The 11,807-nt window shown below is 35.4% G+C and overlaps 1 protein-coding gene across 1 annotated transcript; it reads left to right on the top strand.

Annotated features, from left to right (window-relative positions):
* The first annotated feature begins 1,758 nt into the window (after window positions 1-1,758).
* LOC106470601 (espin-like) lies at window positions 1,759-11,434 on the top strand. Its single transcript, XM_013931163.2, has 5 exons — window positions 1,759-1,939; window positions 4,732-4,914; window positions 7,681-7,848; window positions 8,566-9,109; window positions 10,029-11,434. The coding sequence occupies exons 1-5, from the start codon at window positions 1,769-1,771 to the stop codon at window positions 11,432-11,434; spliced, it is 2,472 nt and encodes an 823-aa protein (XP_013786617.1). The 5' UTR covers window positions 1,759-1,768.
* The last annotated feature ends 373 nt before the right edge of the window (window positions 11,435-11,807 follow it).

Here is an 11,807-nt window from a genome sequence, read left to right as displayed (position 1 = left end):
ATATGCTAATATCTGAAACATGCTTGATTCTCTATATGCTAATATCTGAAACATGCTTGATTCTTTATATGCTAATATCTGAAACAGGTTTGATTCTCTATATGCTTACCCTCTTATTTAATTATTGTTGTTGGTTTTAAGCTTACGAAGGTTTTTCATTGTCTTTTTCTCCCTCAAACAAATGTCTGCATCAAGATCTTGGAATCTATCCTCATCATTGGTGAATATTGAGGGACGCATGGATTTCTTGAGAAAGATATATATATATATATAAATATCATCCATCTATTGCTTTACATTTGCTAAATAAAAGGAAAATGAATTCTCTAAAGTACACTGACTGAGGTTTTTCATAAATTTATGGTCAAAATGAACATTAGTTGTTTGAATTCCAAAGAGAATATCATCATGCATAATGGACCATCATAAATGACCCCCAGTAACACAGCGTTATGTCTGGGGACTTATAACGCTAGAAACCAGGTTTCGATACCCGTGGTGGTCAGAGCACAGATAGCCCATTGTGTAGCTTCAAACAACAACATCACGCATAATAATTTAGAACTATTTTAATTGTCTTTATTTTTTATTCTAAAAAGTGCCCTCATACACGGTTTGTCTTGAATAGTGTTGTTTCCAACTGTTCTGGAAAAGATAATCAATCAAACACTGTTGTTTTATAATCAGAGGGTAAACTTCACCCACATTACGCAGTACTGGCAAATAATTATGGGGGCGGTACCGACACACGGTTTTTTTTTGTACCAACTTATAAATATGAAATATATAGAAATACAATATAGTTATTTACAAAACTTAGTAAGCTGTACAATTACAGAAAAGTTTTAACAGGACCCCTCACGAGCTAGTGGGGGACATTTTTGTTGAAAAAAAAGCAACTGCTTAATCCGGTTTTTCTTAATTTGAACTGATATTTTGGGGGCATTTGTATTGGCTAAAAAGGAGGCATTTTCCGCGCACTTTTAGCGTCGGGACTGCGAAAAGTCATTTAAAGTGGTAAGGTGACTGAAATCCGTCAGCGCATCAGGAGCTTAACGGTTAAGCACATGAAGCATGGAAGTCTCCAAATGACACGCAGAGTTATTCAGGGACCGTTTAGAACCACTTTGGTAGATATTGTGCAGCAAGCCGAGTACAATATTATGACTGTAGCTGCTTTCAAAGTGTTCCTGTCTGCTCATCCTACTGCTGACTATCGTGATGCTTTGACCTTCCCTATCGAATCGCAGGTAAAATTGTTCGTATCTCAGTTGAAAGCTAAACATAAAAAGGTGATAGCAGAAGCATAAAAGGTTGGCAATTGCTTAATTAATAATACTGAGAATGTGGCTTTACTGATATATACTGAACTGACTCCTAGCGGGTAGACCTTAAAAATTTATCAATTAACAAACGAAAACTTGTGTCGAAGTTGTTTCGAAAAGATACGTCCAATATTAGGGACGGGGTCGGATAGCCTTAGCCGCTTTACCATAAATACAAATAGAGAATGTAAAGTACAAGTTTTCAATATTTTCTTTATGTAATAATAACAATAAGGGTTATTGGGACATAGATATTACCAAATTATAACACTTTTATGTTATTAACGATATTGTGTTCATACAATACTACAAGTTGTGTTATTTTCTTCTGTATCACAAGCCTTATTTGCGAAGCTTCAACAAGGTAGAAGAAGAAACAGTTTGTGTTAGTATATTATAAGAATGTCATGCTGTTTGGTTATTTTAACAGCGCCAATGCACAAATGGAGAACAATGTCACTCCCGTCTATTTGGCGGCCCAAGAAGGACATTTGGACGTTCTCAAGTATTTGGTGACAGTCGCTGGTGGCTCACTTTCCTTGCGAGCAGTAGATGGAATGGCGCCAATCCATGCTGCTGCCCAGATGGGAGCTTTAAAATGTCTAAAATGGATGGTATGTACATACTTTAAAGACTATTTTACATCTATATATATTTCAGTGGCTGTAAAATAATTGTTTGTTGTTGATGCCGAACTTTACGTGATTATAATACTTTTATTTTACTGGCGATTGTTGTCATATTTTCTTTCACCAGTTTATTAACGATATTGTGTTATATTATTATTGTATTGTATTGTATTATTAACGATATTCCATATCGTATAAAACTGAAAATACCAGAGAATGTGATATAAATCATAACAGTTGATGATTGCGATAACAGAAAATGTTCTAGTTCATATTAATATATATGATTGCGATAACAGAAAATGTTCTAGTTCATATTGATATATATGATTGCGATAACAGAAAATGTTCTAGTTCATATTGATATATATGATTGTGATAACAGAAAATGTTCTAGTTCATATTGATATATACATGATTGCGATAACAGAAAATGTTCTAGTTCATATTGATATATATGATTGTGATAACAGAAAATGTTCTAGTTCATATTGATATATACATAACGCTCACGTTCACTTTGTAATGGATTTAAACGTAATTTCATTCGCCATTTTCAAGTTTTTATTCCTATCCAACCAGAGGGCGTAGGAAGAGTCCTTTTGAAAAATCAAATTAGGCCTTATTTCAAATACTCAAGATGGTTAATACCAGAAATATAGATGCTTTTTACTTATATAGTGATACTCAATATTTTTCGTGCCACTTGTAATGTTAAAAACAACGTAAGCTAACTTAAATATAATATCTTAGACACCGAAATTTCCATAACTATTGAAAACAGTTCAGTAACCGAAAGTAATTTTTATATCTTTCTGTAATTATAGAAACAAGTCAGTAATTGCTCTTTATTCTACTGTACGTAACAAAAGCAAATAATTAATATACTCTAAAATGAAACACATTTTTCTTGTTGAATTTAGACCACACGAAATAATTAACTTTGAGAATTTTGAATATTTGAAGAGAGATTATCATTAACTAATTTTTAAAAAATTCACTTTTTTGAAAAATAGTAAACTTCGTCTTTTTTGTTTAGAATATTTGAAAAAAAAATTGTTAAACACTACCCCCCCCCCCCCAGTGTGGCCCAGCGGTATGTCTGCGAACTTACAGCGCCAGAATCCGGGTTTCGATACCCGTGGTGGGCAGAGCACAGATAGCCCATTGTGTAGCTTTGTGCTTAATTACAAACAATTAAACACTAAACTTTTTAATTTTAGTAGCTCACGTATGAGGTAGGCCCGGCGTGACCAGGTGGTTAGGGCACTCGACTCGCAATCTGCGGGTCGCGGGTTCGAATCCCCGTCACACCAATCATGCTCGCCCTTTCAACCGTGGGGGCGTTATAATGTGACGATCAATCCCACTATTCGTTGGTAAAAGAGTAGCCCAAGAGTTGGCGGTGGGTGGTGATGACTAACTGCCTTCCCTCTAGTCTTACACTGCTAAATTAGGGACGGCTAGCGCAGATAGCCCTCGTGTAGCTTTGCGCGAAATTCAAAAAACAAAAAACAAACAAGCTTCGAGATGACGTCAACAGTATTACAAAACAATTAAACTGCATACACAACGTACGACTCTTACAGAGTTATGTAATGAAACTTTTTATAACTATCGCTTTTAAAATTATTAACTTTTCAGACTCTTTTTATGAAACTAGATAATCATTAGATATTAAATCACTAAATAATAACTCTTAAACTGAACAGTCTTGTATATCCAACACTGACGACATTTATACTAGCAAATCACTTGAAAACAATTATTATAGTTTGAATTGGATTAAGTTGGTGTAGTGTAATTCTTCATCAATTTTATTTAACAACACATCAGGTAAGGAATATTTAACACCATTTCTTGTGGCTCACGTCATAGATATCTATGGCTCACATTACATATCTACATATGGAATCCGGACATTTTGTTGTGAACAATTAGTTACTAGACATTTCGTTGTTTCCAGGACAACTTGTGATAGGTGCATTATTGTTACATAATTTTTGTGACATGACAATATTTGTTACTAACATTGATTTTGTGACAGGTAGTTTTTAAATATAAAATTAATTGGTGACAAGAATAAAAAATGATAACAGATCGTAAATTGTACAATTATTTGGAAACCATTAAAAAATAACATAATGCTATGGTTTTGAGAGGATGTCTAAGCCTGTATTGTGATTTATTACAGGGGGTAGGGGTTGTCATGAACAGTATTACATAAAGCATAAATTGCAGTGCAACCGATTTAGGTTTTCACAAACATTTATTGTAATTTCATATACTTTCATTTGGATTCAAAACACCTTTAATAACGGGAGATGGGTAAGGTGGGGTCCTCTGGTACTTGAATTAGGTATTGATGAACCTAGTAACAAAATACTCCAATCACAAAAAACACTTGTAACGAAACCTTTTGGAATGGTGTGATGGTAACTTGGATGTCGTAACAACATTTTTTTCGTAACAAAAAGTCCATGTCGTAAGCTGTCCATAAAGTAATGTCCCAGACTCCTACATGCTTTATGTAAACCACATAGTCGTAGCATCAATAGTAGACAAAAAGTCTAAATTTTGAAAAAGGAGCTCTATGTAAAAATTAAACCATCATGCTTACAATATTGAACGAGTTCCTCGACTAGAAAGATAAGCTCAAAAACTATCAATACTCCAAACTCCTCACTTGCGAGATTGGTTTCAAATTTGTAGCCTCAATTTTAGAAACATAAATTGTCACACTCTGGTGGTATAAACACATCGTTTTCCACTTATAGGTAGACGAACAGGGAGTGGATCCTAACATGAAAGACAAAGATGGTGCAACACCAGTTCATTTTGCTGCCAGTAGAGGGCATGTCGAGACACTGCGTTGGCTTTTGAGGCATGGAGGTCGAATTTTATTAGATAATTTCGGGAAAAGTCCACTGAACGACGCAGCAGAAAATGAACAAATGGAGGTATGGAATTGACTTTATATTTTTCCTTAATCCTGTCTTATAAAAACTTCAAGTAATTCGTACATACAGTTCTTTCGAATGTGGTTTCACTCTAATTAATCTCTTTGCAAATAGAAGGTATTTTTATTCATTCTATGATAATTTTAAAAATGTCTAGTGAGATTTTTAAGACAAATTTCTTTTAGCCAAATAGTGGAAAAACAACACCTACAGTGATATGAAAATCCAAAACGACATTTTAGCCTATTTCTAATCACATACCTTTAGCTAAGGAAATTTAAAACGTCTACACATTTTGATATACAATTAATTGACCCTAGAATTATTGAAGCGGTCCAATAATGACCCCTTCGGGTTTTTTTTTACACATTTTTCTAAACTACATCATTTTGGTAGCTATATGAACCCCTTAACAATATAGGAGTCACAAAAAAATTTAAAACAAATTACGTCAACTGATGAGTCAATGCATTTTAATCATTATAAGTTTTTGTTTTATGGTTTTGCATATATTAAATTAACTGTATTGATTACTGTGGTTAATATTTCCTAGTTCTGATCAGTAGTTAATGATAATATTGTATATAGTCCTACTAATTACTATTTAGGTTTTCTACGTTTTACATAACAATGAGTGATTTTAACCCATTTTATTTTGTCAGTTTTTAGACTGGGTGTTGTGACAGATATAGCATTAAAATTCCTTAATACGATACAATTTGTAAACCCCCACCAAAAGTGGACGGTATATAAACAAGTTGGTAATTTAAAGAATAAATTAATGTCTTCTTTAATTGGTTAATAATAATGGTATTAACAACGGGATTAGGCGTGGCCGAGTGGTTAGGGTGCTCGACTCGCAATCTACGGGTCGCGGGTTCGAATCCTCATTATCGAACATCCTCGCCCTCTCAATGTTGGTAAAAGAGTAGCCCAAGAGTTGGCGGTGGGTGTTGTTGCCTTCCCTCTAGTCTATCACTGCTAACTAGGGACGGTTAGCGCAGATAACCCTTGAGTAGCTTTGCACAAAATTCCAAACGAAACCGAACCAATGTGATTTGACTGGCGGTTATCAAAAGAACATAAGTAATGACGTGTAAATGTTGTAATCGGTAGAAATGTACTACTTTTTACCTTTGAACTTACTGGAAACAAAACAATTGAGAGTGACTGTTCACGTGAATGCTTTAATCGTAGCAGGAATCACGCATTTCCTAGAATATTATTCATAACCACTTAATAAATGTGTTTTGAAAGGAAACCTTCAGCGGGAAATCGCGTGGTCTACAAATCATTCACTATAAATCCGTTCGGGGCGCAATATTTTACACATTAAGCAACTATTTTCTAGTTTAAAAACAACAACAATAAAATGAAACAAGAGCTAAAAACAGAGATGTATTCTCTCTCTCTCTCTGCCTATTTCTAATTATAAATAAAGATTGTTTTTATAAGAATTATGATAGAAAACTGATCACTTTCTAAATGTATACACGCTTAAATTAAACAATGAATTAGGCCTAAAGGGGTCAAAATTAGTTTGCCGTGGTGGAAGGGTAAAACTAAAACGATTTGATTAACAATAATATAATTAATTATTTATCTCTGGATTACATCATATCCAGCTATACAATGAAGTGCCGTTTTTCATAGTAAAGAAAGAGAACGTATAAAATACGTAGACATATCCAATATATTCGACTGACATGTTTTGGGCAGCGTATTTAATAAAATCAATTGACAACTCCAACATTTTTAAAAATGCACAATACTTATTGTATAATGTTAAAAGCAATACAAAACTAAAACAGAAACATGTACAGTTTTTATATATTGTTTTTAACTTTATACAATAAATTATTGTGCATTTACACGTTAAGAAACGTTGGAGTCGTCAACTGATTTTATTAAATCTATACATGCATTAGCAACAAGAAAATAACTAAGTAGGTTATTAGATATTTATAACAATTTGGCCTTATCAAATGTTTTCATCTCTTTTGAGATGGCCCGGCATGGCCAGGTGGTTAGGGCGCTCGACTCGTAATCTGCGGGTCGCGGGTTCGAATCTCCGTCACACTAAAAATGCTCGCCCTTTCAGCCGTGGGGGCGTTATAATGTGACGATCAATCCCACTATTCGTTGGTAAAAGAGTACGCCAAGATTGGCGGTGGGTGATGACGACTAGCTGCCTTCCCTCTAGTCTTACACTGCTAAATTAGGGACGGCTAGCGCATATAGCCTTCGTGTAGCTTTGCGCGAAATTCAAAAAACAAACAAACACGTATGAGGTAATATGTCACGTGCTTCACGTACAATTTCGACGGCTGAAGCTTCTTTTATAGGTTATAGTAAAGTATTTATGTAAAGCGTTTAATTTTAGAAAAAAAGAAAAAGCTAAATCGTGGTTAATACATCTAAATTTTAATGATCACCGTTGTTGTTTAGTGAAAGTTTTAAATTGAGAGAAGCTCTGTTCTTGAATAGAGGGTAGGACAAAAGAAACTTTCAAATGGACAGTTTCCATTACCCTAGTGACTAGGGTATATTTGAGGTGTTCATGAAGATCGTAACAAACCAAACTTATTTGAGAACTAACCAGACTATGAGAGTAGAGTTAAATACAAGAAATAAAATATTCAACGTAAGAAAATTATTTCAGGTATATTTCATAATATGCACAATAATTATGAAAACAGGAAACCAAGTTTTCGTGAAATTATTTTCCTTATTGTTTCGTAAAAATCCAACTTCAACTTTTTCTAGTGTCTTGCTCTTTTGGTGGCACATGCTTCTGATCCTAGACACCAGGCGGCGATACCAGCATTAGCCACTCCCCCAGAAGGAATACCTCTCCTACCTATAAATCGTTACTGCACCTCCTGCCGTCTACAGCCTCATCGTGGTCCACCATCATCCAGCCATATAAGAAGGGTAAATATGTGTAAGCACTTTAAAAAAAAAAGTCTAAAGTTTAGGGTTTTCTAAGTGTCAGGTTATATGAAACAGATTTGTAATTATCATAAAATATTTTTAATAAAAATATCTGACAGAGAATTTCGGGTTCAACGGTATATTGCAATATTTTAATATGTATGTATTGGCACGATGGGGTTTGTGAGAAATTGAATACCAACATTGAATACTCTTTGATGTTGGTATATTGAATATACATTAAAGAATCAAATAATAAAACTATACAGGTGAATACAAACACTTGGCTATTGCTATGTTTAGTGTACTGTGAATAATCAACTAAAAAGGAGAAGTTTATATAAAAAGTATTTGCTGTTGATATATTTAATTACAGAAAACGTTTTGATTTTTGATTAATCTTCATACCAAACCAAAGGTTTTTGTTGTTTTAATTCTAAGCCTGACGAACTACAGCAGTACCTAATCTCGAAGCTCTGTTGTAGATTGTTCTGGATTGTTGAACTGGCGAGCCAGGTTCGAATCCGTGCGATACGAAAAACATTCGTTGCTGTGGATGTGTTATAAGAGTGGGTGTAGGGTGTTGCAGATTGGATGCCTTCCTTCTGATCATTGGTTCAAAATTAGGGATGGCTTGTGTCAGAAAAATCTTGAAATTGAAAACTGTTTGTATTTCTTTCAATGTATTGTAACATCCCTCTGTTTTTTTTTTGGTAGGATTCTGATGGTTGCTCTTGTCGATCTACGACGTCAGAGGAAACCACCTCTTGGTCCGATGATTACCCATCAGACGTCACTGGTAGCAGTCACCACTCCATGGGAGGAGCGACGTCGCAAAGGTACGGGGACCATCATCCCGTAACCCCTACGAGCAGTTGGCATTTTTACGGCTCACCCACTAAGGAGAGTCAGAAGCACCATCATCATCGTCACGGACATAACCACTGTCGCCACCAGTGTTCTCACCACAGTCACGCGACATACGTCAACCTAAGGAATCAAGAAATGAACAATGGTCATCAGAGAAAGGCCAGCGACGAAAGTTCCCGTTGCTCTCGCATGGAAAGTTATAAAGAACCTTTTCCATTAAGACCACTTGCAGCTAGCCAAGAACCTTTCTTCCTGCATGAACCACACATGACGCCTGACGATCGAGTCAAAAAGTTATTCGAAACGCCAACTGATGATAAACAGCATAAATTAAGAATGGACACTTCGGTTTCGAATCCCAAATCGTCAAGTACGATTACTACCAAAGTTGGTATGTGCTTTTAGACTACTTGTTCCTATGTTTTCACTTTGTGAACGCTTATGTGGGGGTTCTTATTCTATTTTTTTCTTTTACAATATTCTTATAATGAGAGCTTTATGACGATTTATGAATTTTAGTCTTAATATCCAAGTACTTTGTAAACGGTATACGTTTTATAAATCCTGGATTTTGATTGCAAAACTAAATTATTCTAACAAACAACATGGCACTTTCAGCATTTTCCGAAATTATTTTATGTGTAAAAACTTTATGATCCAATGAGTTCAAAATATTTATAAAGCGGTTCATTTTTGCTGATTGATTTTACTAATGTCTGAAAATCTAGATTTTTTTCTTTCTGAAGTACCATCATGAATTACTTATTCTAAAAAAAAACCATAAAGGATGAGAGCGCTACAAAGAAACTATTAAAATACGTCATTGTCGGCTCAATCAATTAACCTAACGGTTGAATTTGGAGTTAACTAAACATTAGTGTCTTTTTACATTCATGTTTTTATATGGCAGTGTCTGATCTTTTTTTTTTTAGTTTAATATTAAATTAGCTTAATTTGGAGTTAACTAAACATTAGTGTCGTTTTACATTCATGTTTTTATATGGCAGTGTCTGATCTTTTTTTTTGTTTAGTTTAATGTTAAATTAGTTTTTTTCTAAGCCCGAAATATGTTTCAAGTGTTATGTATGCGATAAAATGATTAATTAAGCAGAACTTAAAAGGAATCTTTATTCAGTGCAATGAGGCATTTTTCTGGTCCACGTTTGTCAATTTAAAACAACAAGAAATAGCCGATTCTAAGATTTGTGTTTTTCACTGTGCACCCAACTGTCATGATTGTTTTTTTATAATGTATCTAACTACGTTTAGAAATACTTATACTTTGTATTAATTCAAAATAATGACTATAGATGTCCACCAGTCAACTTCAGATGATGGAATGAGCATGTCGGACGTTAGTGATCCAGTTCCAGATTACGATGACCCCGTGCCTCGTTCACAAAGTACTGACGGACAAAGAGCACGTCATGGTTCTCTTGATAAACCAACTACGTCGGAAGCACAATCATTAACATCTTCCGAAGCTTGCAGTACTAGCACTGACGAGGGGATCTACCACGAGGTTGAAGAGGAAGGTCCAGAAGAAAATGGTATTCCCCCCGCTTCCCTGCCAGAACAAAGCGAAACAAATAACACGGCGAAGTCTTTTGAAGTGAATTCTGTAAGACGAAAAAATTCTGAAAATGGATCACCGCTCGCGCCTCCAATGTCGGAAAAAGAAAATAATGAGGAATCTGCTGGTGGTGTTTCCGACAAAGGATTGACTTTATTAAAGGAGGATCTGCAATCAAGCATATCTGAAGAAGAAAGAAAAAAAGTTGATAATTCGCAGGAACAAATCGAAGCAAGACCAGAAGAAGTAAAAAGTGTTTCAGTTAATCAGCGAAATGGAAACGACTCACTTACTAGAAAGGATTCCATGGAAGATGCAACAAAGATGCTTTCCATACCAGCTCTTCCCGCTTCTTCTGCTCCACCACCACCACCACCACCACCACCTCCCCCACCCTTTCTTTCACCTCTTTTGGGAGTCAACCAAAAGAGGGAAGAAACTCCAAACAGTCAAATCAACTCCCCGGAAAAATTGATTAGACCCAAATCAAATTTTATTCCCGATAATGAACCGATCGCGAGTTTTAAGGGTCCAAAGTCAGCGCTTTCTAAGAGAGAAGAAGTCAACATTAGTAAGGACAGCACGCATCCTTCTGCATTGGCAGAAACAGGAAGCCAGAAACAAAAACCTTCTCAAAACGGACAATCTGGGTTCATCCCGCCACAGTTTGAATCAATGGCAAGTTCCGATACTAACATAAAGCCTTCAGAGTATCTGAAGAAACTGGCGCAGAAAGAGACTCCATCTTTTCCCGTTTCCAAACTAGGTCAAGTTTCTAAAGATGTTATTATTGGAACCGACAAGAATGCCACCAGAAAGGAAGCGGAGAGTAAATTGTTGACCATTAGTAATTATTCAACTTCATTACAGCAACAAAAAACTGATTTCACTTCAGTAAACAGTCCACAAAAATCTGAGTCAAAGGATGTATTTAAAAACTCAGAGAATAGTGACGCTTTAGTCAATGAAATAACTCCTATCATAAGCAGTGAGACAAAATCCAGTGAAACGACGCCAAAAGCACCTCCACCACCTAGCGGACCACTTCCCACACCTCTCTCTCGACCAAACTTCAGTGTTACTAAGGAAGCCCTTCAGTCTGTTAATTTGAAGAAGGCTGAAATATCAACAAGTACTGGTTAGTTTAACTGAGTTTATATCAACGATAATAATCAACAATACAGGGTGGTCCAAAATTATATTTCCTATTTAAAAATTTAATAATTAAATAACTAAGGACATTCACATTGTAGCCCAACTCAGACAGTTTTTATTGTCATATTTTTTTGTTTTTTTTTACTCCAGTGAGTAGTGTTACCCCGTGAAATGACAAGCGTGCAAGAAAAGACCCAGTGCATCGTTTGGCTTGCAGAGACCAAGTCAGTGATTGTGTTGCAACGTAATTACAGACACCAGTACAGTTAAGAAGTATGGGGTATGTTAAGGATATCGTATACATATGGCAAACACCACGGAGCTAAAGGTCAGGGTAACAGCTGCCATTGCCACTGTAACT

The sequence above is a fragment of the Limulus polyphemus genome, unplaced genomic scaffold (genome assembly GCF_000517525.1).
Source record: "Limulus polyphemus unplaced genomic scaffold, Limulus_polyphemus-2.1.2 Scaffold4109, whole genome shotgun sequence".
Lineage (NCBI taxonomy): Eukaryota > Metazoa > Arthropoda > Merostomata > Xiphosura > Limulidae > Limulus > Limulus polyphemus.
Note: the sequence above shows the minus strand (reverse complement) of the source record. Positions and strands in the feature narration are given on the sequence as shown.

What these genes read in the sequence shown, in the direction of transcription:
- LOC106470601 (XM_013931163.2), top strand. Translation starts at nt 1,769, where the DNA reads ATGGAGAACAATGTCACTCCCGTCTATTTGGCGGCCCAAGAAGGACAT. An exon ending in TAAAATGTCTAAAATGGATG is followed by an intron (nt 1,940 to 4,731) that starts GTATGTACATAC and finishes TTCCACTTATAG; the next exon opens with GTAGACGAACAGGGAGTGGA. An exon ending in TACGATTACTACCAAAGTTG is followed by an intron (nt 9,110 to 10,028) that starts GTATGTGCTTTT and finishes TAATGACTATAG; the next exon opens with ATGTCCACCAGTCAACTTCA.